The sequence below is a fragment of the Thamnophis elegans genome, chromosome 2 (genome assembly GCF_009769535.1).
Source record: "Thamnophis elegans isolate rThaEle1 chromosome 2, rThaEle1.pri, whole genome shotgun sequence".
Taxonomy (NCBI): Eukaryota; Metazoa; Chordata; class Lepidosauria; order Squamata; family Colubridae; genus Thamnophis; species Thamnophis elegans.
The window spans coordinates 169,629,140-169,653,209 of record NC_045542.1 but is presented as its reverse complement, the minus strand read 5'-3'; the positions used below and the strand labels follow the sequence as shown (position 1 = coordinate 169,653,209).

At 47.6% G+C, this 24,070-nt stretch overlaps 1 protein-coding gene across 1 annotated transcript; it reads left to right on the top strand.

Annotated features, from left to right (window-relative positions):
- Window positions 1–1,412: 1,412 nt before the first annotated feature.
- PSMB9 (proteasome 20S subunit beta 9) lies at window positions 1,413–22,589 on the top strand. The gene is made up of 6 exons (XM_032209836.1): window positions 1,413–1,567; window positions 10,171–10,238; window positions 10,982–11,113; window positions 16,006–16,132; window positions 18,101–18,242; window positions 22,314–22,589. Exons 1-6 carry the CDS (start codon window positions 1,532–1,534, stop codon window positions 22,439–22,441), a joined length of 633 nt encoding a protein of 210 aa, XP_032065727.1. The 5' UTR covers window positions 1,413–1,531; the 3' UTR covers window positions 22,442–22,589.
- Window positions 22,590–24,070: the final 1,481 nt, after the last annotated feature.

The following is a 24,070-nucleotide window of genomic DNA, read 5'->3' as shown; positions in this document are numbered from 1 at the left end:
ATCACATGACCCCAGGACACAGCAACCGTCATAAATATGAACCCGTTGTCGAACATCTGAATGTAAATCACGTGTCCCTGGGGATGCTGCGACAGTCATAACTGAAAAAGGGTCCTAAGTGAACTGTTGTAAGTCGAGGACATGCCTGTACAGGAAGCAAGAGATGTAGTAAAAGACTGTAGAGATTCTCAGCCATCCAGGTCATGGTTGTCCCAAAGGTGCCTTTTCAAGAGGCAACTGGATTCTCTTGCTCTTTTCTTTCAAAGACATTTCGCTTCTCAGAAGCTCCTTCAGCTCTGACAGGATGGTGGGGAATGGAAGGATTGATACTCCTTGCAGACAGCTGGTCATTTGCATCCTTTTAGAAATTACTTTATTGTCATTGTACGTTTATACACAGTATACCCATACAGCAAAATTCATATAACCCCCCGAGACCAGGCCCAACAGACATGACAATCCCCAAACACCCCCATCCACCCACCAAAAATTCCCCACCCCTAAACCACCCAAGCATCCTCACGACAGAGCAAGTAATGCTGTCCAACAGCTCACTGATGGTGTCCCTTTAGTTCATTGTTGAGTGCAACTATAGCTCTGGGATAAAAGCTATTCAGAAGATGTGTGGTCCGAGTTTGAATCGTTCTGTAGAGGGTTGTTGAAGCACAAATTGTATAGCTAAAAGTCTGTAGAGATTCTGAGTCATCCAGGTCTCGGTTGTCCCCAAAAAATGCTTTTTCAAGAGGCAACTGGACTTTCTTGGTTTTTCTTTTCTTTTGAAGACGTTTCGCTTCTCATCCGAGAAGTTCTTCAGCTCTGACGGGACAGTGAGGAATGGAAGGATTGATATTCCTATTTCCTATACAGCTATAGCTGTACAATTTGGGATGAAGACCCTTGGAATGGTGTGGGAGTAGGAATGGATTTCCAGAGGGGGAAAAATTGCAGACTACAGGAACTCAGGTGACCCCGAGGACCCAAGTAAACCTCCAATTTCTCCAAGGACCCTCTGAAAGGATGCAAACGACCAGCTGTCTGTAGGGAATATAAACCCTTCAATCCCCCACCGTCCTGTCAGAGCTGAAGAAGCTTCTCGGATGAGAAGCGAAACGTCTTCAAAAGAAGAAGAAAAAAAGTCCAGTTGCCTTTGGGACAAAAGCTGTAGTCTTTCCTAGTGGTTGGAAAGCTCTGCTTCTTTCTAAAGGCTGTCTTGGCAGGGAATCAGCCCCGATCCCCGGGTCAAATTTTAACCCCCCCCTCCTCCCCGCCCCAGAAGCGGATTCCCGCGCGTGGGGAAGCCGCGTGGGGAAGCGACGCCGAGCCCCCTTTCCCTTCACCCACTTCCTTCGGCTAAACAGGCTGGGGAAAGAATAGTGGCCCTGAGCCCACGGTGGCGGCGCTTTTTCTGATTGACAGCTCGGGGCGCCCCCTGGTGTCCGCGGGAGGGCGCTGCGCGCGTGGAATCTCTTGCTATCACTTTCGATCTCGACTCCGAGATTTCCGCAAAAGCGCTTCGTGAGAAGGGGCCGCTATGGACCATCGCGGGGTAACGAAGATCAGCACCGGGGTGAGTGGCTCTGAAAGGGACGGGGGTGCAGATCAAGGGACACCCCCCCCCCACGCCCAAACGTTGCCACGCGAGCGGAGGAGAAGGGAGGATGGGGCGTGGGAGAGGAAGGGGTTTCTCTCGCCAAACGCGGAAGTGGTGCCGGGGAGACGTTTGAATTCAAGAAGAGTGGAAGCGCTATGTTTCTACTTGCAAGGCAGAATCTAGACGGGAAGCGAACCTCGATGGCCCACCGGTCACACTTACGCCCATTTTTGGTGCAATTGTTACAGCAAAACATCGGTGGGCATCTTAAGAAAAGCTAAGCGGGGATGGGAGACCACCAGGAGATCCTCGGGCTAGACTGAGGCATTGGAAAAAAAAACGACGAGTTTCATTCATTTGCCCCCAAAAAGAGAACTAACTTACACCCCCTTTTGTGCAATTGTTACAGCAAAGCCTCTGTGGGCATCTTTTAAAAAGCTAAGCAGGGATGGGAGACCACAAGGAAATCCTCCCAGCTAGATTATTGGGGGAAAAGGGGGGGAGTTTCATTCATTTGCTCCCCCAAAGAGAACTGGCGTGTCTGGGAAGTCAGCAGGAGACTCCATTTGCTGACTTATCAAGGGGAAACTGAGGCTGGGAGATGGGCAGCCCACATCTGGAGTAAAGGAGCCCATCTCACTTACTTAAGATGGCCACCCAGTTTACACCTAGCACCACCTGCGCGGAACTGAATCTGCCCCTCCAGGAGGAACACTCAAATTGAGAAACATCGCATCTGAACACATTTGAGTCCTTTAAGTGTGTTAACTGTCAATTATGCAAATAAGACAATACGGATAATCCTCCACTTACAACCTTTCGTTTAGTGACTGTCCAAAGTTACAACGGTGCTGATAAAAGTGACTTATGATCAGTTTTCACACTTAATGACCATGGTCATATCTTCGATCACGTGATCAAAATTCAGACACCTGGCAACTGACTCGTCTTTGGGACGATTTAAGCGTCCCGGAGGCCACGCAATTCCCTTTTGTGACCATCTGACCAGCAAAGTCGATGGGGAAGCCGGATTCACTTAACAACCATGTGACTGATTTAATGGCCACAGTGAGTCACTTCACAACTCTGGCAAGGGAGGTCGTAAAAGGGAGCAAAACACACTTAATGAATGTTTCGCTTGGCCGCAGAAATGTGGGGGCTGGATGGTGGTCGTAAGTCGAGGACTACCTGTATTGAAATTTGGATGAGATGCTCTGGATGGTGAGCAGGCTCCCAATATTTGATATCCTTGATGGGAGGGACCCTTCTGGCTGTGCGTGTGGGATTCTGTGTGAATAATTTGTTTTCCTGTGCGATCCCCATAAGTAGCTTGCCGTCAGACATTGTGGGTGCTTCATCACTGGAGGTTTTTAAGAAAAGTCTGGACCTGTGATGGGATTCAATTTTTTTACTACCAGTTCTGTGGGTGTGGCTTGGTGGGAGTGGCAGGGAAAGGATACTGCAAAATCCCCATTCCCTCCTGATCAGCTGGGACTTGGGAGGCAGAGAAAAGATGGGCCAGGGCCAGCCAGAGGTGGTATTTCCCGTGACCCGTCAAAACCGCGGACCACAAAAGCGTGATCGACAAAATCGCGCATTTGACGTCATCACAGCGCGACGAAAAAGATCGAAAAATTGAAATAAAAATTAATAAAAATTAAATTACAGCAAGCCGATTCACACAAAGGTAAGGGTTAGGTTTAGGGTTAGCGTTACGTTTTTCGTTACGTTAACGGTTAGGTTTAGGGTTAGGTTTAGGGTTAGGTTAAGGGTTAGGTTTAGGGTTAGGGTTAGGGTTAGGTTTGGGGGGGTTAGGGTAAGGTTTTCGCTTTATTTTTACATTTTTCGATCTTTTTCGTCGCGCTGTGATGACGTCACATACGCGCTTTTGTCGACCGCGATTTTGTCATCCGCGGTTTTGTGGTGGAACCGTATTTCCTGGTTTTCCGAATTACTCAAAATTTCTACTACCGCTTCTCCAGAACTGGTCAGAACCTGCTGAATACCATCTCTGGACTGGACAGTCACTTGTTGGAAATGCTGTAGGGCAGGGGTGTCAAACTCTGTTTCATTGAGGGCCGCATCAGGGTTGTGTTTGACTTCAGGGGGCATGGCCAGCTTGACTTCACTCAAGCTGTGGTGCCCTGTGGTGGCCTGAGCCCTCTGCCAGCAAAAATTGACTCCTGAGCTCCATTTTCAGCCACAATGGCCTAAAAAAGAAACAGAATTGTGGAGGAAAACCCTCAAAAAGAGCTTCATGCTGAGCCAGAAGCAGAAGACCCCCAAAGGAATCGGGAGATGGGGTGGGGAGTCTTAGATCCACTGTTTTCAAAGCTGCAGCTTGTCTGTCTGTCTGTCTGTCTGTCTGTCTATCAGAATAGAGCTGGAAGGGACCTTGGAGGTCATCTAGTCCAACCCCCTGCTCACACATACTAGGGATTTGAACCACCGAACTGCCGACCTTTCTAATCGACAAGCTCAGTGTCTTAGAGTTTATAGAGTTTATAGAGTTTATTGGGATTTATAGGCCGCCCTTTTCCCTGAGGGGACTCAGGGCGGCTTACAACCACAAGGGAGGGGGGTGCAGTGTCAAAAAACAAAACAAAATGTGAACAAAGAAAAATAGTAAAAACACAACTTTCGTTCAGCAATCAAACACTCGGGCGGGTGAATTGGGAACCTATCCCCAGGCCTGCTGGGAGAGCCAGATCTTGAGGGCTGCGCGGAAGGTCTGGATGGTGGTGAGGGTACGGATCTCAACGGGGAGATCGTTCCACAGGGTCGGAGCTGCAACAGAAAAGGCTCTCCTCCGTGTAGCCGCCAGTCGGCATTGACTGGCAGATGGGATTCGGAGGAGGCCCAGTCTGTGCGATCTAATTGGTCGTAGGGAGGTAATCGGCAGAAGGCGGTCTCTCAAGTACCCAGATCCACTACCATGGAGTGCTTTAAAGGTGGTCATCAGTACCCTGAAGTGCACCCGGAGACCAACAGGTAGCCAGTGCAGCTCGCGGAGGACGGGTGTAACGTGGGCGAACCGCGGTGCGCCCACTATCACTCGCGCGGCTGCATTCTGGACTAGCTGTAGTCGCCGGATGCACTTCAAGGGCAACCCCATGTAGAGCCCATTGCAGTATTCCAGTCTAGAGATCACAAGGGCTCGAGTGACTGTTGTGAGAGCCTCCCGATCTAGGTAGGGCCGCAACTGGCGGACCAGGCGAACCTGGGCAAATGCCCCCCTGGTCACAGCTGACAGCTGGTGGTCAAAAGTCAGCTGTGGGTCCAGGAGGACTCCTAAGTTGCGGACCCTATCTGAGGGGTATAAAATTTGACCCCCCCAGCCTAAGCGTTGGTACATTAGCCAAATTATTGGGAGGGAAGCACAACAGCCACTCGGTCTTGTCCGGGTTGAGTACCAGTTTGTTAGCGCTCATCCAGTTCTTAACGGCCTCAAGACCCTGGTTCATCACGTCCACCGCTTCATTGAGTTGGCACGGGGCGGACAGATACAGTTGCGTATCGTCCGCATATTGGTGGTATTTTATCCCGTGCCTCCGAATGATCTCGCCCAGCGGTTTCATGTATATGTTAAATAGTAGGGGGGATAAGACCGAACCCTGGGGCACCCCACATGTTAGGGGCCTCAGGGACGATCTCTGCCCCCCGACCAACACCGACTGCGACCTGTCCGAGAGGTAGGAGGAGAACCACTGCAGAACAGTGCCTCCCACTCCCACCTCCCGCAGTCGTCGCAGAAGGATACCATGGTCGATGGTATCGAAAGCCGCTGAGAGATCAAGGAGAACCAGGATGGACGCATAGCCTCCATCTCTGGCCCTCCAGAGATCATCGGTCAATGCGACCAAAGCGGTTTCTGTGCTGTAACCAGGTCTGAAGCCAGACTGGAAGGGGTCAAGATAACTAGCTTCCTCCAAGGCCCGTTGAAGCTGGAGGGCCACCACCTTCTCAACAACCTTCCCGATAAAGGGGAGGTTGGAGACAGGACGAAAGTTGTTTAAAATGGCTGGATCCAAAGATGGTTTCTTCAGGAGGGGTCTCACCACCGCCGTTTTAAGTACGGCGGGGAAGTGCCCCTCCCGAAGGGAGGCGGTCACGACCGCCTGGATCCAGCCATGTGTCACCTCCCTGCTGTTGGCAACCAGCCAGGAGGGACACGGGTCCAGAATGCAGGTGGAGGCACTTACAGCTCAAATGGCCTTGTCCACATCCCCAGAGGCAACATCCTGGAACTCAACCCAGAGGTGATTTGCCAAGTAGTCCTCTTGTGTCTCGGCTGGATCTACTGCGGTGGAGTCCAAGTCCGATCGAAACCGAGCTATTTTGTCCGCCAAGAATTGGGCATAGTCCTCAGCCCTACCCTGCAAGGGGTCTCCCGCATCCCTCCTATTAAGGAGGGAGCGGGTTATCCTAAACAGGGCGGCTGGGCGTGACTCGGCGAACGCAACCAAGGCAGAGATGTATGATCTTTTGGCAGTTCTTAATGCCCTAACGTAGTCCTTGGTGCAGGTGGTCAGAAGTGCTCGGTTCGCCTCGGACTTATCGGACCTCCACAGGTGCTCTAGGCATCTCCTCCGGCGTTTCTTCTCCCGGAGCTCCTCGGTAAACCAAGGAGGCCTCCGGGATCCACTGACCCGGAGGGGCCGTAGTGGCGCAATCCGATCAAGAGACTCCGACGCCGCCGAATGCCAGGCGGCAACCAGAGTCTCCGCCGAACTGTGGGCGAGAGTATCAGGAATAACCCCAAGCTCCGTCTGGAACCTCAACGGGTCCATAAGTCGCCTGGGGCGGAACCACCTGGTCGGTTCCTCCTCCCTACGGTGGGGGTTTGGCCTCCGGAAGTCGAGCCTCAGTAGGCAGTGGTCTGACCACGACAGGGGTATGATCTCATTACCCCTCAGACCAAGATCACACATCCACTGCTCCGAGAGGAATACGAGGTCGAGCATGTGACCCGCTGCATGGGTTGGGCCCCGAATTACCTGGGTCAAGCCCATGGCTGTCATGGAAGCCATGAACTCCTGCGCCCCATCAGAGCGTTCACCGAGCGATGGCAAATTGAAGTCCCCCAGAACTATAAGCCTGGGGAACTCAACTGCCAGCTCGGCTACTGACTCGAGGAGCGAGGGGAGGGATGCCGCAACGCAGTTGGGAGGCAGGTACGTTAGCAGCAGACCCACTTGACCCTTGAGGTCCAACTTTATCAGCAGGGACTCACACCCGACAAGCTCCGGAGCAGGGACCCTACGAGGTAACAAAGACTCCCGGATAACAATAGCCACACCGCCACCCCTTCCCTGGGCTCTCGGCTGATGAAGCACCTGAAATCCCTCTGGGCACATCTCTACAAGGGGGACTCCTCCTTCTGTGCCCAGCCAGGTTTCAGTAATACATGCCAGGTCTGCCCTCTCGTCAACAATTAAGTCCCGGACGAGGGGAGCTTTGTGAACAACAGACCTGGCATTTAGCGACAACAGCCTGAGACCAGGGTCCTGGCTGCTCGCGCCATCTGGTCTTGGAGTGGGACTCATAGGGCCGGAAGGAGGGATCTCTGTGATGTAGCGAACCCTCCTTCCCCGGTAATGGCTTGCCCTAAAGTCCCCGCCATATCTGCCCCTCCCTGTTATGACCCTGTTAGCCACTGAGCCACTCTTGCAGCCCTCTAGGAGCTCTGTTTTTACTAGCAGAGGCACTGCAGGACGGTCCTTTGTTGTTTTGCTGCGGCCCCAAAGGCCAGATCTAAGTACCTCACTGGCCGGATCCAGCCTGTGGGCCTTGAGTTTGACACCCCTGGTATAGGGTCACCTGTGTGAGCAGGGGGTTGGACTAGAAGACCTCCAAGGCCCCTTCCAGCTCTATTCTGACTGATTGGTTTATAGGTGGGGAAGATGCAGCTTTGAATACAGTGGATCTAAGAGCCCCCCATCTCCCAATTCCTTTGGCGGGGTGTCCTCTCCTCCTTCTGGCCGAGCATGAAGCTCAGTTTGGGGTTTTTCCTTCCACAAAAGCCTGAAAAATAGAGCAGGGGAGATAGTGGGAGAGGGGAGGAAGGACCAACAAGAAATGGAAGTACCATATTTTTCGGACTATAAGACGCACCAGTGTATAAGACGCACCAAGATTTCGAAGAGGTAAGTAACAAAAAACAAGTGTTCTACTTCCCTCAGCCCCCAGCAGCATTCTGCAGGCTTCAGCAGGGCTGGAGCAAGGCACGAACTCCTCTATTTTTGCCTTCCCCCAGTCCTGCTGAAGCCTGCAGAGTAATGGTGGGGGCTGAGGGGAGGTAAAAAAAGCCTCCATTTTTGTGAAAAACTGCTCATTTTTCACAAAAATGGGGTGCGAGGACAGTGCTTCGGGAGGCCAAAAATAGCTGTATACGGTGTATAAGATGCACCAACATTTCCACACTCTTTTAGGGGGGGAGGTGCATCTTATACTCCGAAAAATACAGTAATTCTCCTGTCACTCAAATGGTCTGCCATGGTTATCCTAAGCTGCCTTGTAAGTACAGGTTGCCCTTTACTTAACAATCATTTGTTTAGTGACCGTTTGAAACTACAACGGCGCCTAAAAAAGTGACTTATGACCATTTTCCACATGGCCGTTGCAGCACTCCCCACGGTCGCACGATCAAAATCCAGACGCTTGGCAACCTGCCCCTATTTATGACGGTTGCAATATCCTGGTGGCATGGGATCACCTTTTTCTGACCAAAGTCGAGGAAGCAGCCGGCTTCACTTAACAACCCGCGTTGATAACATCACAACTGCCATGATTCCCTGAACAACTCTGGCAAGAAAGGTTGTAAAAAATGGGGGGGGGACCTCAACCCTCTGTCTCACTTAGCGGCAGAAACTTTGGCCTCCGTTGCGGTCATAAGTCGAGGACTATCTGTACTGCTTGGTTTTTCTCTGCAAACCCGTTCAGTGAGTGGATATGTTGGCCGTAAGGAAGCAGGTGTTCTCTTATCTAGCTACAAAGTCACTGATACAGCTGATCTTTGAACCTTCCACCCACCTGGGATGGGAAAGGCGCGTCCTTCTGTGTACGCTGTAAAACTCTGTGTAAAGTCACAACCGGCCCGGAGAGACTTTTGCTATGCTGCAGGCCAGCCTTGGCATGTTGAATGGACTCGGGGCTCCCTGCCAGCTCAAATTCCCCTGCATAGCTTCAGAAGGAGTCATGTTCTCCTCCCACAGACCCATTAGATCACACAGGGTTGGCCTCCTCCGGGTTCCATCTACTAGCCAATGCCATCTGGCTACTACCCGGGGGAGGGCCTTCTCTGTGGCAGCTCCGGCCCTCTGGAATGAACTCCCCGTAGGGATTCGGACCCTCACCTCTCTCCAGGCCTTCCGAAAAGCCGTCAAAACCTGGCTTTGCCGGCAGGCCTGGGGTTGATGAGTTCCCTCCCCTCTCGACTTGTATGGTTGCGTGACCCTTGCTTATTTTAATTATCTGTATTTCGTTTTATGTTCCCCTTTTTCCCCTTTTGAATTGTTCGCCACCCTGAGTCCTTCCCGGAGAAGGGCGGCATACAAATAATAAAATTAAATTCAATTCAATGTTCCGTGCTTGGCCTTCTGCAGCTGCCAGAAAAGCCATCACAGTTCTAGGCTGCATAAACAGAGGGATAGACTCAAGATCACGAGAAGTGTTAATACCACTTTATAAGGCCTTGGTAAGGCCACACTTGAAATAATGCATTCAGTTTTGGTCCCCACAATGTAAAAAAGATGTGGAGACTCTGGAAAGAGTGCGGAGAAGAGCAACAAAGATGATTAGGGGATGGAGGCTAAAACATATAAGGAACAGTGGCTAGAATTGGATATTCTAGAATCTAGTTTGATGAAAAGAAGGACTAGGGGTGATATGATCCGGTAGAAGTGTTCCAATATCTCAGGGGTTGACATGAAAAAGAGGGAGTCAAGCTATTCTCCAAAGCACTTGAGGGCAGGACAAGAAACAATGGGTGGAAACTAAACAAGGAGAGAAGCAACTTAGAACTAAGGAGAAATTTCCCGACAGTTAGAACAATTAATCAATTGTTAATCAATTAACAATTAATTAAAAACAACTTGCCTCCAGAAGTTGTGAATGCTCCAACACTGGAAGTTTTTAAGATGTTGGATAACCATTTGTCTGAAGTGGTGTAAAGTTTCCTGCCTGAGCAGGGGGTTGGACTAGAAGACCTCCACGGTCCCTTCCAACTCTGTTATTCTAACAGATCCAATTAGATAGAAAGGCAGGAGAAGCAGTTTTGCCAAAACGCTGAGATTCCCTGCCAAGATTTTAGCTTGGTTTTGTTTTCAGGCGGCTGGCAACTACCCAGAACCCGCTGGCAGCCCCATAGATCTTTCAGTGGGGTTTTCAATTGATGAAACTAAACTTTCTTTTACGATGTTGCAATCCCCTAATTCGGGTTAGAGATGTGGCGACTGGATGGAGTTGAGCATTTGCTGGTCGGATGCCCTCCCTGACACCACACAGAGTTCGCAGCAGCAGTAGTGCTGTTATTTCTCCTCTGCTCTACAAATAACGCTTTTTCCTCTTCTCCTCTACAGACCACCATCATGGCTGTGGAGTTTGATGGCGGGGTCGTCCTGGGCTCTGACTCCCGAGTTTCTGCAGGGTAAGGGCTGAAGGAATATGTGTATCTTTTTCCTACCTGTTCTGTGGGCGTGGCTTGGTAAGGGGTCATGTGACTGGGTGGGCATGGCTATGTAGTCATGTGACTGGGGTCAAAAGACAGAAACTCACTTTAACAATGTCCTGCTGGAGCAGGGGGTTGGAATAGATGACCTCCAGGTCCCTTCCAGCCCTGGATTGCTGTGCTCTTTCAAGGTATCTTCTGAAGCTGCATCTAGCGCCAGATTTGTGGTCCTTCCTCCCTCTCCTTCGTCCCTCCCTCCCTCCTTCCTTCCTTCCTTCCTTCCTTCCTTTCTTTCTTTCTTTCTTCCTTTCTTTCTCAGCACTCCCCCAACGATTATCACTAAGTGTTTTTTTTCTTATGATTTATGATGAACGTACTTTGATGATTATGATCATGATTTATCATTTGTTGCTTCTATGTACACTTCAGCTTATGCACTGGAGACAAATTCCTTGTGTCTATTATATTCTATTTTATATTCTATTTATATTCTATTCTTAATTCTATCCTATTCTATATTGTTCTTTATTCTATTCTATTCTATATTCTGTTCTTTATTCTATTCTATATTGTTCTTTATTCTATTCTATATTATTCTTAATTCTATTCTATTCTTTATTCTATTCTATTCTTAATTCTATTCCATTCTACTATATTCTATATTCTATTCTAATTCTAATTCTATTCTGATTGCTTTCAACGTCTTGCCTTCCTCTTTCCAGGGACTCGGTGGTCAACTGCTTCTATAACAAGCTGGTGCCCCTGCACGACCGGATTTACTGTGCCCTCTCTGGCTCTGCGGCTGCTGCTGAGGCCATGGCTGACATGATCAATTACCAGCTGGAGCTCCACAGGTGAGGAAGTCTAAGGAGCTGCTCACGGGAGCCCACCGGGGTCCTCCCCTTCCACGGAAGCCCAACCCCAGAGTGGTCTCCAGCTCTGCCCGTCTTCTGGCCCCGGAAAGGAAAGCACACCCAAGGGGCACCAGCTGTCAGGGTTGCAGATCTGAGGAGGAGGAGGAAGAGAGATCAGCAGGGCACAAAGTGGGATCTAGATAGAGTAGGCCTGAGCAGGCACTCCTGATCAGTGGTGATCAGGGATGAACAGGAGAGAGAAGGGTGGAAATTAGCCACCAAGGCAGTCACCGGACGATACGTTCCTCATCTTCAGGAGGTGAGGTCTCTAGGGGTGGGGTCAAAAAAGTCAAGATGGAGCCTCGAAACCTCTCATTAAAGCTTTGAACTTCCCGATGTACATAAAACAGATCGGGCTTTCGATCACAAGGTGGTGTTGGCCATTTGGGCTTTTTTGACCGCTTCTCTGTGCCTCTCAGTCCTCCTTCTTCTGCGGACACAAATGTCTCCTTCCCCCCCCTCCCCAGGGGGATCTTTGTGAGTTTTATGTCTCTTCAGAGACTCCTATTCTACCCTGAAGCAAATAGCATTTGGGGTGTGTGTATGCGTGTGTGTGTGTGTGTGTGTTACATTTTAAAATGCTCCAAATCACAAGAGGCAACAATATTTCCACCCCTGAACTTTGTGAGATTTTGGTGTAAAAAAAAAGCAGTCTCTCTGCTCATCTTCTGTCAAAAGCCAAGTTTCATGTCAGAAAAGTGAAAGGGAATTTAGAATTAGAATATTTAGAATTATTAGAACTAGAATTAGAATTCTTTATTGGCCAATCTTGATTGTACACATAAGGAATTTGTCTCCGGTGCAGAAGCTCTCAGGCAGAGGTGGGTTCCTACCAGTTCGCATCTATTCGGTAGAACCGGTTCATCAAATCTACCGAACCGGTTAGAAGAGGTTCCACCAGTGGACCCGGGAAGCAGGCCACACCTACAGAAGAGGTTGCAAAATTTTTTGAAACCCACCACTGTCACACACACACACACACACAGACAGACAGACTGACAGAGAGAAAGAGAAAGAAAGGAAGAAATAAATAAATAAATAAAAGAAAAAAGAAAGAGAGAGAGAGAGATGAAAGAAAAAAAAGAAAAAAGGGACAGAGAGACAAAAGGAAGGAGAGAGAGAGAGAAAGAGAGAACACATGGCCGGCAAGCCACTCCCACCAGGTCTCATGGCCAGCAAGCCACTCCCACAAAGGAGGCCACACCCACAGAGTAGGTTCCAAAATGTTTTGAAACCCACCACTGCTCTCAGGGTACATACAAGGCAACAAGTGTTAAATCATGACAATAATCATAAGATACAATCATCATAAATCGTAAGATACAACCCTCAGTGATAGTCATAGGATACTAAATAAGCAATCGACACAAATCATACTAGGAGCCTAATTAAAACACTCAATATAAATCATAAGATACAAGCAACATAGTCATGATAAGAAAATAGGTAATAGGAAAGATGAGAAGGATAATAGCAAGGTAGCCCTAATAGGTAGTTTGACACTTTTGTGGGAATTAGCTGTTTAACAGAGCAATGGCATAGAGGAAAAAAAATGTCCTTGTGTCTAGTTGTTTTGGCAATGCCCTATAACAGGGGTGTCAAACTCAAAGGCCTTAAATCCGGCTTCGGGGCCAGCCGGGGAATATCAAATGACCAGCTTGCGGTGCCTCTGCCACCGAAAACAGGCTGAAAACAGGCCAACACGTAACCCATTTTAGGCCTCCATGGCCTCCAGCAGCACTTAAAACAGGCTGTGCAGGGACCTCGGGAGCCCGTTTTCGGTTGGCAGAGTGCTGCAGGAGGCCACGGAGGGCGAAAACGAGGCACGGGGCATGCCCCACCATGCCCCTCTTTTAGCCAATAAAGAGCTATAGGAGGCATCCCAACGTGTTTCCCTGCCCTCCCGCTCTCTCCCATCCTGCCCGCTGGCCCGTGAAGAACCACAATAGTGATCCAACCCTGGAAGAAATCCTAGTTTAACACTCCTGCCCTGTTGCATCGTCTGGAGGGAAGAAGTTGCAACAGTTTATGTCCAGGATGCGAGGGGTCTGTAGATATTTGCACAGCCCTCTTTTTGACTTGTGCAGAATACGGGTCCTCAACGGAAGGCAGTAATTATTTTTCCTGCAGTTCTAATTATCCATTGGAGTCTGTGTCTGTCTTGTCTGGTTGCAGAGCCAAACCAGACAGTTATAGAGGTGCAGATGACAGACTCAATAATTCCTCTGTAGAACAGAATCAGCCTCTCCTTGGACAGTTTGAGCTTTCTGAATTGGAGCAGGAAGAACATTCTTTGTTATGCTTTTTTGATGACATTTGTGATGTTAGATGCCCATTTTAAATGTTTTTTTTTCCCCTGGGCCTCTGGGAACAAGAAATCCTCCTTTCTTTCCTGTTAAACAAGGAAAAAAGATGACTGAAGCAATTCCCCTTATGCTTAAACCCAATATAATTCATTCATTCATTGGTGTCTCTGGGAGAATCAAATCTTTCAGCTCAACTCTGTCCTTGGTGGGAATTTTTTTCTACCGATGCAGCATCGCCCCCTGGGGGCCATTATAAAAATGGTGCTTCTTTTTTATCACTTGATTTCCCAGAAAAGGCAGCCGCCAAAGCACAGATCTTATTGGCTCCAGTCAGGGGATCAAGCGCTCCCTGCCGCAAGGAGTTGGAAAGTACCGACATCCGAAGCCAGGAACCCTGTTGCTATCTTGGGTTTTGCCCGCAATCCTTTCCTTCCTAAACTCTGCTTTCTTATTTTCCAATTGACATTTGCAAGGCAGTGCTATGCGCTCCTGAGTTCAGGGGGATTTTTTTCCTCCAAGTGAGTGGGAGAACAATTACAGACTGAAAATTGCCAATCATTTTGTTTTTATGGAGGGAAGCATAAACAGACTTGCTCCATCTTATTTATTTTTATTTATTTAGTTTGTCAAACATGTACGAGATAACAGGTATAAGTATAAACATGGACATGAATACAGGAAATGAGTACAAATAAAGTAGGCACGCTGGTGCGCTTATGCACAGCCCCTTTACGGACCTCTTAGGAATGGAGTGAGGTCCACGGTAGACAGTTTAAGGTTAAAATTATGGGGGTTTGAGGATGTAACCACAGAGTCAGGTAGAGCATTCCTGGCATTGACCACTCTGTTGCTGGTCAACAGTTGGGTTTGGAGCAGTTTACCTTGAGTTTCTATCTATTGTTTGCCCGTGTATTATTACCGTTGAAGCTGAAGTAGTCATTGACAGGTAGGACGTTGTAGCAGACAACTTTGTGTACTACCGTTAGGTCAGATGGTAGACAGCATAGTTCTAGCCCAAAATTTCTAGCCTGGTGTCATAAGGGATCCTATTGTGAGCAGAGGAGTGGAGGACTCTTCTTGTGAAATACTTCTGGACCTGCTCGATTGTATTAATGTCCGATATACAGAGTGGATTCCAGGCAGACGAGCTGTATTTGAGGATTGGTCTGGCAAAGGTTTTGTGTGTCCTAGTTAGCAGTACAATGTTACCGGAGAAGAAGCTTCGCAAAATAAGGTTAACAACTCTTAATGCCTTTTTGGCAATGCTATTGCAGTAAGCGCTGGGGCTTAGATCGTTTGAGGTGAGTACTCCTAGGTCCCTGACAGAGCAATCACAGTATTCACAGTTATGATTATACCCACTTTACAGATGGGGAAAACAGAGAACCTAAGCCTTCCCCCTACACTTTTTCCTCACCTTTCCTCACCATGGTTTCTTAAACTTCTTAAACACGGTTAAAATCCATCTCTCACACATTCCATTTATTTTTATTAATCCAGAAGAGCTAAAAGAACAAAAGTGTTTAATAATCCTCATGAACTCTCGGCCTCACTTGCCCTATCCAAAGCAGGACCTTACTTTGAATGGTCAGGAAATAAATAGAAAGTCCTCAACTTACAACAGTTTGCTTAGTGACCATTCAGAGTTACGACACTGGGAAAAAAGTGGTCGAGTTTTTCACACTTATGACCGTTGCTGCATTCCCATGGTCATGTGATTTGCATTCGAATGCTCGATAACTGGTTCGTTTTTAGGACGGTTGCAGTGTCCTGGGGTCCCGCAATTCCCTTTCGGAGACTTCCAACAAGCCGAGTCGATGGGGAAGTCAGATTCACTTAACAACCGTGTTACTAATTTAACATCTGCAGTGATTCACTTAACCAATGTGGTGAGAAAAGTCGTAAAATGGGGCAAAGGTCACTTAACAAACTTCTCACTTAGCAACATAAATTGCTAAATTGTGGTGGTAAGGGACTACTTGAAAATATTTTTAATCTGGGTTACCTGGTAGGGGCTTAGCATGGGATGCAAACCCAGCCTCTTTGTTGGTATAGGAAAAAGCTCAGAAAATGGATTAACTCAACACCCAGGTTAAAAGCGTTGTGTAAAGAGCCAAGGTGGCGCAGTGGTTAAATGCAGCACTGCAGGCTACTGCTAGATCAGCAGGTCAGCGGTTCAAATCTCACCGGCTCAGGGTTGACTCAGCCTTCCATCCTTCCGAGGTGGGTAAAATGAGGACCCAGATTGTTGGGGGCAATATGCTGACTCTCTGTAAACCGCTTAGAGAGGCCTGAAAGGCCTATGAAGCGGTATATAAGTCTACTGCTATTGCTATTGCTATTGCTAAATGACTCCTGAGAATCCCTTGATAAAATGTCCCAGAAACCAGAGTTGCAGCTTTCACACAAGTGACCGGTGAGGCTCAAGGTCTTCAGGAGATCCACTTTGGACCTGCCCTCCCAAACTGCAAACAGAGAGAGAGAAACGGAGGCACAACTGAGCATGATCTTCCCTTCTCCCCACAGCCTGGAGACAGAGAAGTCCCCACGGGTCCTGGCCGCAGCCACGTTGGTGAAAGCCCTCAGCTACAAACACCCGGAGCTCTCGGCCCACCTGCTGGTGGCTGGATGGGACCCCCAGAATGGCGGGCAGGTAGGTATACCGGGGAACTTTGGAGAAGGGGCTGCTCAGAGGGGAACTATAGATCAGTCAGAATAGAGCTGGAAGAGACCTTGGAGGTCTTCTAGTCCAACCCCCTGCTCAAGCAGGAGTCTCTATAGCAGTGATGGCTAATCTTTTTCCCATCGTGTGTCCAAAGTGGGGGTAGCACAGGAGGGTCATTCGCAGGTGTGCCCACACCCATAATTCCATAATTTCTAGGAGCCTGGGGAAGGCGAAAAGGCTTCCCTGAAGCCTCCGGAGGGCAAAAAACAGCCCAACACGCAAACCCAAAGTCCATTCCCAAAGTTCCGGTTTGCATGTTGGGTTGTTTTTCACCCTCCGGAGGCTGAAGGCCTAAGTCAGCTGGCCAGCGTCCATATGCACACTGGAACTGACAGGGCAATGCTTCGTGCGCCCTAACAAATGGCTCCATGTGCCACCTGGCTCTATACCATTTCAAACAGCCTCTACTTAAAAACCTCCAGGGATGAAGCGTCCACAACTTCCGAAGGCAAAGCTGTTCCACTGGTTAATTGTCCTCACTGTTAGGAAGTTTCTCCTTAATTCCCGGTTGCTTCTCCCCTTGATCAGTTTCCATCTGATGTTTCTGGTCCTGCCTTCTGGTGCTTTGGAAAACAAGTTGGCCCCCTCCTCTTTATGGCAGCCTCTCAAATGTGAAACACTGCTATCATATCACCACTCATCCTTCATTCACTAGACTTGACATACCCAATTCCTGCAACCATTCTTTGTATGTTTCAGCCTCCAGTCCCTTAATAATCTTTGGTGTGATTTAATGCACTTTTTCCATGGTCTCTACATCTTTTTTTATAATTTAGTGATCAAAACAGGATGCAGCCTTCTATCAGGCCCAACTGATAATCTATTAAGACCTCTAGTTACTTCTCTCACACAAGCCCTGTCAGCATCACTTCATTCAGTAATTAGGAAAGAAAACCACTGGACTCCATTTGATTTGAAATCAAGTGTACTTTTACTAATTATAAATGAACAGTTGCAAAGCTAAGCTGAGTCTGGTTAATTAGGCGCGAAAGCAAATTATATAATGTATAATTCATTCCCCTCCCTTTGGCATCCCTGTGCACAGTCCAATCATATTTCCCCCAAATGTTGGGTGTGAGATAACTTCGAAAGGCATTGCCAGGATGAAATGCTAGACCGTTGGCCTTGGCGGGAAACACCCCTCCTCCACATGCGCAGTAAAGTGGTCAGTTCAGCGTCTAGAAACTTCCTCCAGCACATCAATGATTCCCCTCCCAAATACCATGTCCCCCCCCTCCCCGTTTCAATGGCAGCTGAAGCAGCAGCAAAGCAGAGGCTGACAAGCCCATTTAGCCCAAGTTTTTTCTTTCTTCTGTTCAGTCGTGTCCATTTCCTGGGCAAGTCCCTGCAGTTTTCTTGGCAAGTTTTTCAGAAGTGGTTTGCCATTGTTTCCTCCCCTCAAACCTGCCCTCCCTCTCATTATAATCTCCTTCCTTCCTTCCTTCCCTCTTCGTTGCCCTTTCTTCCTTCCCCTCTTTTTTCCTTCTTTTTCCTTCCTTGCTCTCTTCTCCTTTTTCCTTCTTTTTCTTTGCCCTTCCTCTTTGCTCTTTTCCTTTCCTGTCTCTTTCTTGGAGGCTCAAATGCAAAAGGGGAAACGTCTATCTCCTTCTCTTTTGTTTTTAGCTTGATTTGCTAGCCCTCTGCCCTCAAACATACAGCTCCCGTTTTCGCTGGCAGGGCGGCCCCGCAGGCCTTGAGTTTGACACCCCTGATACATTTCATTCATGTTGTTCCTGCTCACCAGGAAGTTTTATCCAGCTTCCTAGTAAGGAAAGTCCCGTCCTTTCCCTCCGAAGTAATAATGTGCAGGATGAAGGTATCCTAACCACCACGAAAGGTGGATGTGCTGACTTTGCGCCACAAGGCAGGATTCATCCCCTCCTTCCTCTCTGACAGGTCTACAGTACGTTGGGAGGAATGTTAAACCGGCAGCCCGTTTCCATTGGAGGGTCAGGAAGCACCTTCATTTACGGCTATGTCGATTCTGCCTACAAACCCGGGATGAATCGGGAGGAATGTCGTCAGTTCACCAAAAACGGTATCTGTGGGGTTGGTTCCATTCTGGATTGGTGACAGGGGTGGGATTGAAAAACATTAGCAACCAGTTCTCTGCCTGGTTGTTGAGTGGGCGTGGCCATGGGGGCGTGGCCTACTCAGCTTCCTGCACCATGGCAAGGGGCATGTTTTCGCCCTTCCCAGGCTGCTGAGGCTTTTCTCGAGGCTCTGGGAGAGTGAAAATGGCCTCCCCCCGGGGCTCCAGAGGCTGAAAATGGACCCGTTTCTGGACTTCTGGTAGGCCCATTTTTTGCCCTCCCCAGGCTCTGGAGGCTTTCTTGGAGCCTCCCCTGGGCTCTGGAGGCTGGAAATGGACCCGTTTCCAGACTTTCAGTGAGTTCTCCAGTGTCTTGAGGCTTTTCTTGAGCCTCCCGGAGGGCAAAAATGGCCTCCCCTGGGCTCCGGAGACCGGAAATGGGCCTGTTTCTGGACTTCTGATACTTCGGGTAGGCCTGTTTTTCACCTTCCCAAACGGGCCGCATGGAGACTCCGGGGAGGGGAGGGGAGGGTCAGCTAGTCCTCTCAACTACCTGTTTGGCAAACCAGATTAAAATTCGGTTCGCCTGGACCATTCAAACCAGTTGAATCCCACCCCTGGTCGGTGAGGATGAGAGGAAACTGCCAGAATCCATTTTTCAACAGCAGGACCAACACTGCTCACAACCTGCAGCATGTATCACGGTTAAGGGCATGGTAAAAGAGAATAACAGAGTTGGAAGGGACCTTGGAGGTCTTCTAGTCCAGCCCCTCTGCTCAAGCAGGAGATCCTATACCCTTTCAGCCAAGTGACTGTCCAGTCTTTTTTTAAAAGCCTCCAGTGATTAAGCACCCACAATTTCTGAAGGGAAGCTGTCCCACTGATTGATTGAGAGATTCACTTTGGTCACCACACTATAAAAAAGATGCTGACACTCTAGAAAGGGTGCAGAGGAGAGAAACCAGGATGATTACGGGATTGGAGACTAAGAGGATATGAAGGAACTGGGCCTGGCTAGTCTAGTGAAGAGAAGGACCAGGAGTGACATGATAGTGGCCTTCCAATATTTGAGGGGCTGCCACAGAGAGGAAGGGGTCAAGCTATTTTCCAAAGCACCCGAAGGCCAGAACAAGGAAAAACAGATAGAAACTGATCAAGCAGAGCCTAGAAACCTGGAAATCAGGAGGAATTTTCTGACAGTGAGAACAATCAACCCATGGAACAGATATTGCCTTCGGAAGTCGTGGGAGCTTCATCACTGGAAGCTTTCAAGAAGAGACTGGACTGCCCTCTATCAGAAATAGTATAGGGGCTCCTGCTTGGGTGTGGGGTTGGATTAGATGACCTACAAGAACCCTTCCAAATCTTGTTAATCTGATTGATTGTGTGCCATCAAGTCATCAACCACACAGTTCGTTCAAGACAATCTGTCCCTAGCATAATGCTTCAACCCTTCCCATGACACACACACACCATTGCCATCAGTCCATCCTCCTTGCATGAGGCCACCCTCTTTCCTAGACAAAGCTGAATTCCAGCTACTGCCGCTTGTTGCGTCTCTCCACCTCCAGGGGGCGCTACTAAGCTTTTCCATAGTTGGCAGGGAAATTTCCTGCCTGCTGTCAGCCTCCGTAACTGAATCTACATAGCAACAGATGACGCGAGGACATTCTCTTCAATCATTGGCTGGGTGATCCAATACTTGGCCTTTGCTGTCCTTCCCCCCCCCCCCGCCCCCCTCGGTGCCAAAGCTCACAGTGGAAGAAGTGTCGGTTCAAACTTGGAGGAAGAACTCAGAATTAGAATAGAGCTGGAAGGGACCTTCGGGGTCTTCTAACCCAACCCCCTGCTCAAGCAGGAGATCCTATACCATTTCAAATAGTAAACATCCCAGTCATGTTTAACAGTTCAAGTAAATTTAGTCCAAGATCCATGCACATCTATGCACGGTAGCAATCCAATTAGGCAAACAGGATCCAAAGTGGCCTCACAGGACAGAAAGCCATTAGGAGCTCTAAGGTGGCCTTCATGAATAACAAAATAACAGAGTCGGAAGGGACCTTGGAGGTCTTCTAGTCCAACCCCCTGCTCAGGCAGGAAACTCTCATAAACATTTCAGACAAAGCGTTGTCCAATCTCTTGTTAAAAACTCCACCGTTGGAGCATTCACAACTTCTGCAGACAAGTCCTTCCATAATCTAATATGGAGGCAGTGTCCCCAATATCTAATGGTTTTCCACAAAGAAGACGGAGTCAAGCTATTCTCCAAAGCACCTGAAGGCAAAACAAGAAGCAATGGATGGAAACTAATCAAGGAGAAAGGCAACCTAGAACTCTGCATAAACAGAGGGGTAGAATCAAAATCACGGGAAGTCTTAATGCCACTCGGGTGAAATCCAGAAGGTTCTGAGAACCGGTAGTGGGAATTTTGAGTAGTTCGGAGAACCGGTAGCAGAAATTTTGAGTAGTTCAGAGAACTGGCAAATGCCACCCCTGACTGGCCCCAGGGTGGGGTGGGAATGGAGATTTTGCAGTATCCTTCCCCTGCCACACCCACCAAGCCACACCATACCCACCAATATGATAGTTAGTTATCAAATATATTGTCAGTTAACTGTGCAATAACCAATTAAAAGTGCATCAAATATTTTAATGAAAAAAATCAGAATACACAATTCTTTTAGTAATATTTTCATTGAAGATTACTGTTAAACAGTTAGTAAGCAAAGAAAAAGAAAAAAAACTGCCACCTTTGTCCCCAAGTATAATGAAGATTAACAACTTATAAATCTCTGTTAATGTAAAATCAAGAAACTTCCTCCTATTCCTCACCTCATTCTCTATAAATTCATCTCTTAAACTTCATCTTTAACTTCTAATCTCTATCCACTAAGATTAATCAGCAAAAGCCCATTAAAGGTGCAGAGAAGAGGAACAAAGATGATTGGGGGCTGGAGGCTAAAACATATGAAGAATTGTTGCTGAACTGGATATGTTTAGTTTAATAGAAAGAAGGACTAGGAGAGACATGATAGCAATGTTCCAATATCTCAGGGGTTCCCCAAAGAAGAGGGAATCAAGCTATTCTCCAAAGCACCTGAGGGCAGAACAAGAAGCAATGGGTGGAAACTAATCAAGCAGAGAAGCAACTTAGAACTGAGGAGAAATTTCCTGACAGTTAAAACAATGAATCAGTGGAACAGCTTGTTTGGAATGTTTGGAATGTTTATTATAATTTATAGGCCGCCCTGAGGGGACTCAGGGCGGCTTACAAAACAAAACGGGAAAGGGGGTACAAAGACAAAAGACATAAGACAATACATAATATTAAAAATAGAGCACAACATTCATTCATCATTCGGGAGGGGACAAACTAAGATTTTTCATCCCCAGGCCTGACGGGATAGCCAGATCTTGAGGGCTGTGCAGAAGGCCTGGGCGGTGGTGAGGGTGCGAATCTCCACGGGGAGATTGTTCCATAGCGTCGGAGCTGCAACTGAGAAGGCTCTCCTCCGAGTAGTCGCCAGTCGGCACTGACTGGCGGATGGGATTCGGAGGAGGCCTACCCTGTGCGATCTGATGGGACGCAGGGAGGTAATTGGCAGAAGGCGGTCTCTCAAACTTCTTGTCTCCAGAAGTTGTGAATGCTCCAACACTGGAAGTCTTTAAGAAGATGTTGGATAGCCATTTATCTGAAGTGGTGTAGAGTTTCCTGCCTAAGCAGGGGGTTGGACTAGAAGACCTCAAAAGTCCCTTCCAACTATTCTATTCCATTCCATCCCATCCCATCCTTATGCAAGGCCTAAGAACCTTCTGAGAAATGAAACTGATAGGAACTGAGATTGTGGCAGGATTCCAGCGTCCTCTTTTGAGAAGAACAAGAATTGGTTTGTTTTTCAGGTGAAGTCATTTCCCATGAGGTGGGAGGGCACTTAGCTGTTTGGGGAAAGTTCAGTGCTGGGAAATGCCAAGCTACCTTCTCTTGGATGTGATTGGTGTAGCTCTGACTCATCTCTTTATTTTGGTCCAATCGACTGCCCCCATAGCTGATTTTAACCCTTTTGTTCCCTCCTCCAGCTATTGCCTTGGCGATGGTCCGGGATGGTTCCAGTGGGGGCATCATCTACCTTGTCACCATCACCAAAGACGGCGCCAAGGAAGAAGTGGTTTTAGGAGACGATATCCCCAAATTTTACGATGAATGAATTTACTTCTCAACCTTCTGCCCCTCTCTCCATTTTTTAAAGTACTGTATTAAAGTTTAAGTGGGAACCATGTGTTCAATTATTGGGTTTTCACGGGTTGACATGTGTAGGAAGTTAGCACCCACCCCTCTCCTAGGAAAATGAAATATTGTAGGAAATATTAAAAAGGGCAGAATATTTCCTCTAAAAGAGAGGCAGAAATTCAGCTCTACTCCCACCTTTGTTAATGGGCCATTAAGGCCTGAGCCAGCTCATCTGTAACATATAAAACATGGCCTCCAGGACATAATAGGACCCATCCAGCAACTCACCACAGGGCACCTGGGAAGATTACATCATCCAGCAGGGCTCAACTGAGTTTGGGATTCAAACAGTGACGTGCGGTGAGGTTTTTTTTTTTTTTTTTTTGGAAAACTATTTTTATTTCATTTTCATTTTCCTTTTTATACAATCACTTATATACTGTGCAATTAAAAAAGCAATAAACACAACTCATCTTCTATTCCACCATGGAAAACCAACATAACACTTCGATCCTCCATACACCCTTTCTTCTCCCCCTCCAACTTTCATTTCTCCCCTCCAGCATTCCCCTCTTCTACTTCCCCTCCCCCTCAAACATTCCTTTCTCCCCTTCCCTCCATCTCACCCTCCTTACATTCCCCTCTCACTCCCTCTTGACTCCTCCCTCTTCTTTCCCTCTACTCCTCACTTCGGTGTATTTCTACTATTCATTAATCTATTCAATTTGTATTTTACACTAAAATTATAAGAAAAGAAAAAAAAGGGAAAATAAAAGGAAAAGAAAAAAAAGAAAAAAGAGCAACAGTATACAAGTGCATTCTTATTGTTTTGAAAATTGAAACTATATCTCCCCCCTCCCCCCCATGAACCCCCCTCCCTAGCCCCCTTCCGACTTCCCAGATCCCATTCCTGGCATAACTCTTTATCAAGCACAGTCTGGAGTATATTAAAACCAAATAGATTAAGAATTAGAAGATAAAAAAGAAAGGAAAAAAGAAAGGAATAAAAAAAGAAAAAGAAAAAAAGAGAAAAATCAATAAACTCTCTACATTAAGCTCAGCTTCCCATCATTATTAAAACTTAAGCAATGTGCATCATTCCTAATCTCAGTTAATTTATTACTTGCAGGATTTCAAACTATGTTGAAACCAAGTGAGTTAATCAAATAAAATTCTACTGTAGCTAGGGGCCTTATCTCTTTATCTAAATATGTGTCCATTTCCAAAGCTTTAATTTGTCCCTTTTACCTCCTTCTCTATAAAGCAATTTAAACACCTCAAATATTTCTCACGGTTTCCATTCTAACTCCTCTCATCCTGCCTCTACCCGTGTCCATATATATATTTTATTATCATCCGTACTCCTCTCATATTTGCTCCGCCTTCCTTCGAACTCCCTGAATATATCCTTCCAAGCATTATATTCAAATAACAATGACAATTTCTATAAAAATCAACTTACTTTCTGGCTCAAAATAAACTCTAATTGAACCTTCACTACCCTCCTGTCTGCACCACACTTCCCAACTCCATTCAACCTAAGCCACAATCCAGAAACATCACAATCTCCGCCCTCCTCACCCTAGAGAATAAATCATAAACAATT

Bases quoted from the DNA above. Each gene is read 5' to 3' on its own strand.
- PSMB9 (XM_032209836.1), top strand. From the start codon at position 1,532: ATGGACCATCGCGGGGTAACGAAGATCAGCACCGGG. The intron at 11,114-16,005 runs GTGAGGAAGTCT...TTCTCCCCACAG, and splicing joins TACCAGCTGGAGCTCCACAG to CCTGGAGACAGAGAAGTCCC. The intron at 16,133-18,100 runs GTAGGTATACCG...CCTCTCTGACAG, and splicing joins ACCCCCAGAATGGCGGGCAG to GTCTACAGTACGTTGGGAGG.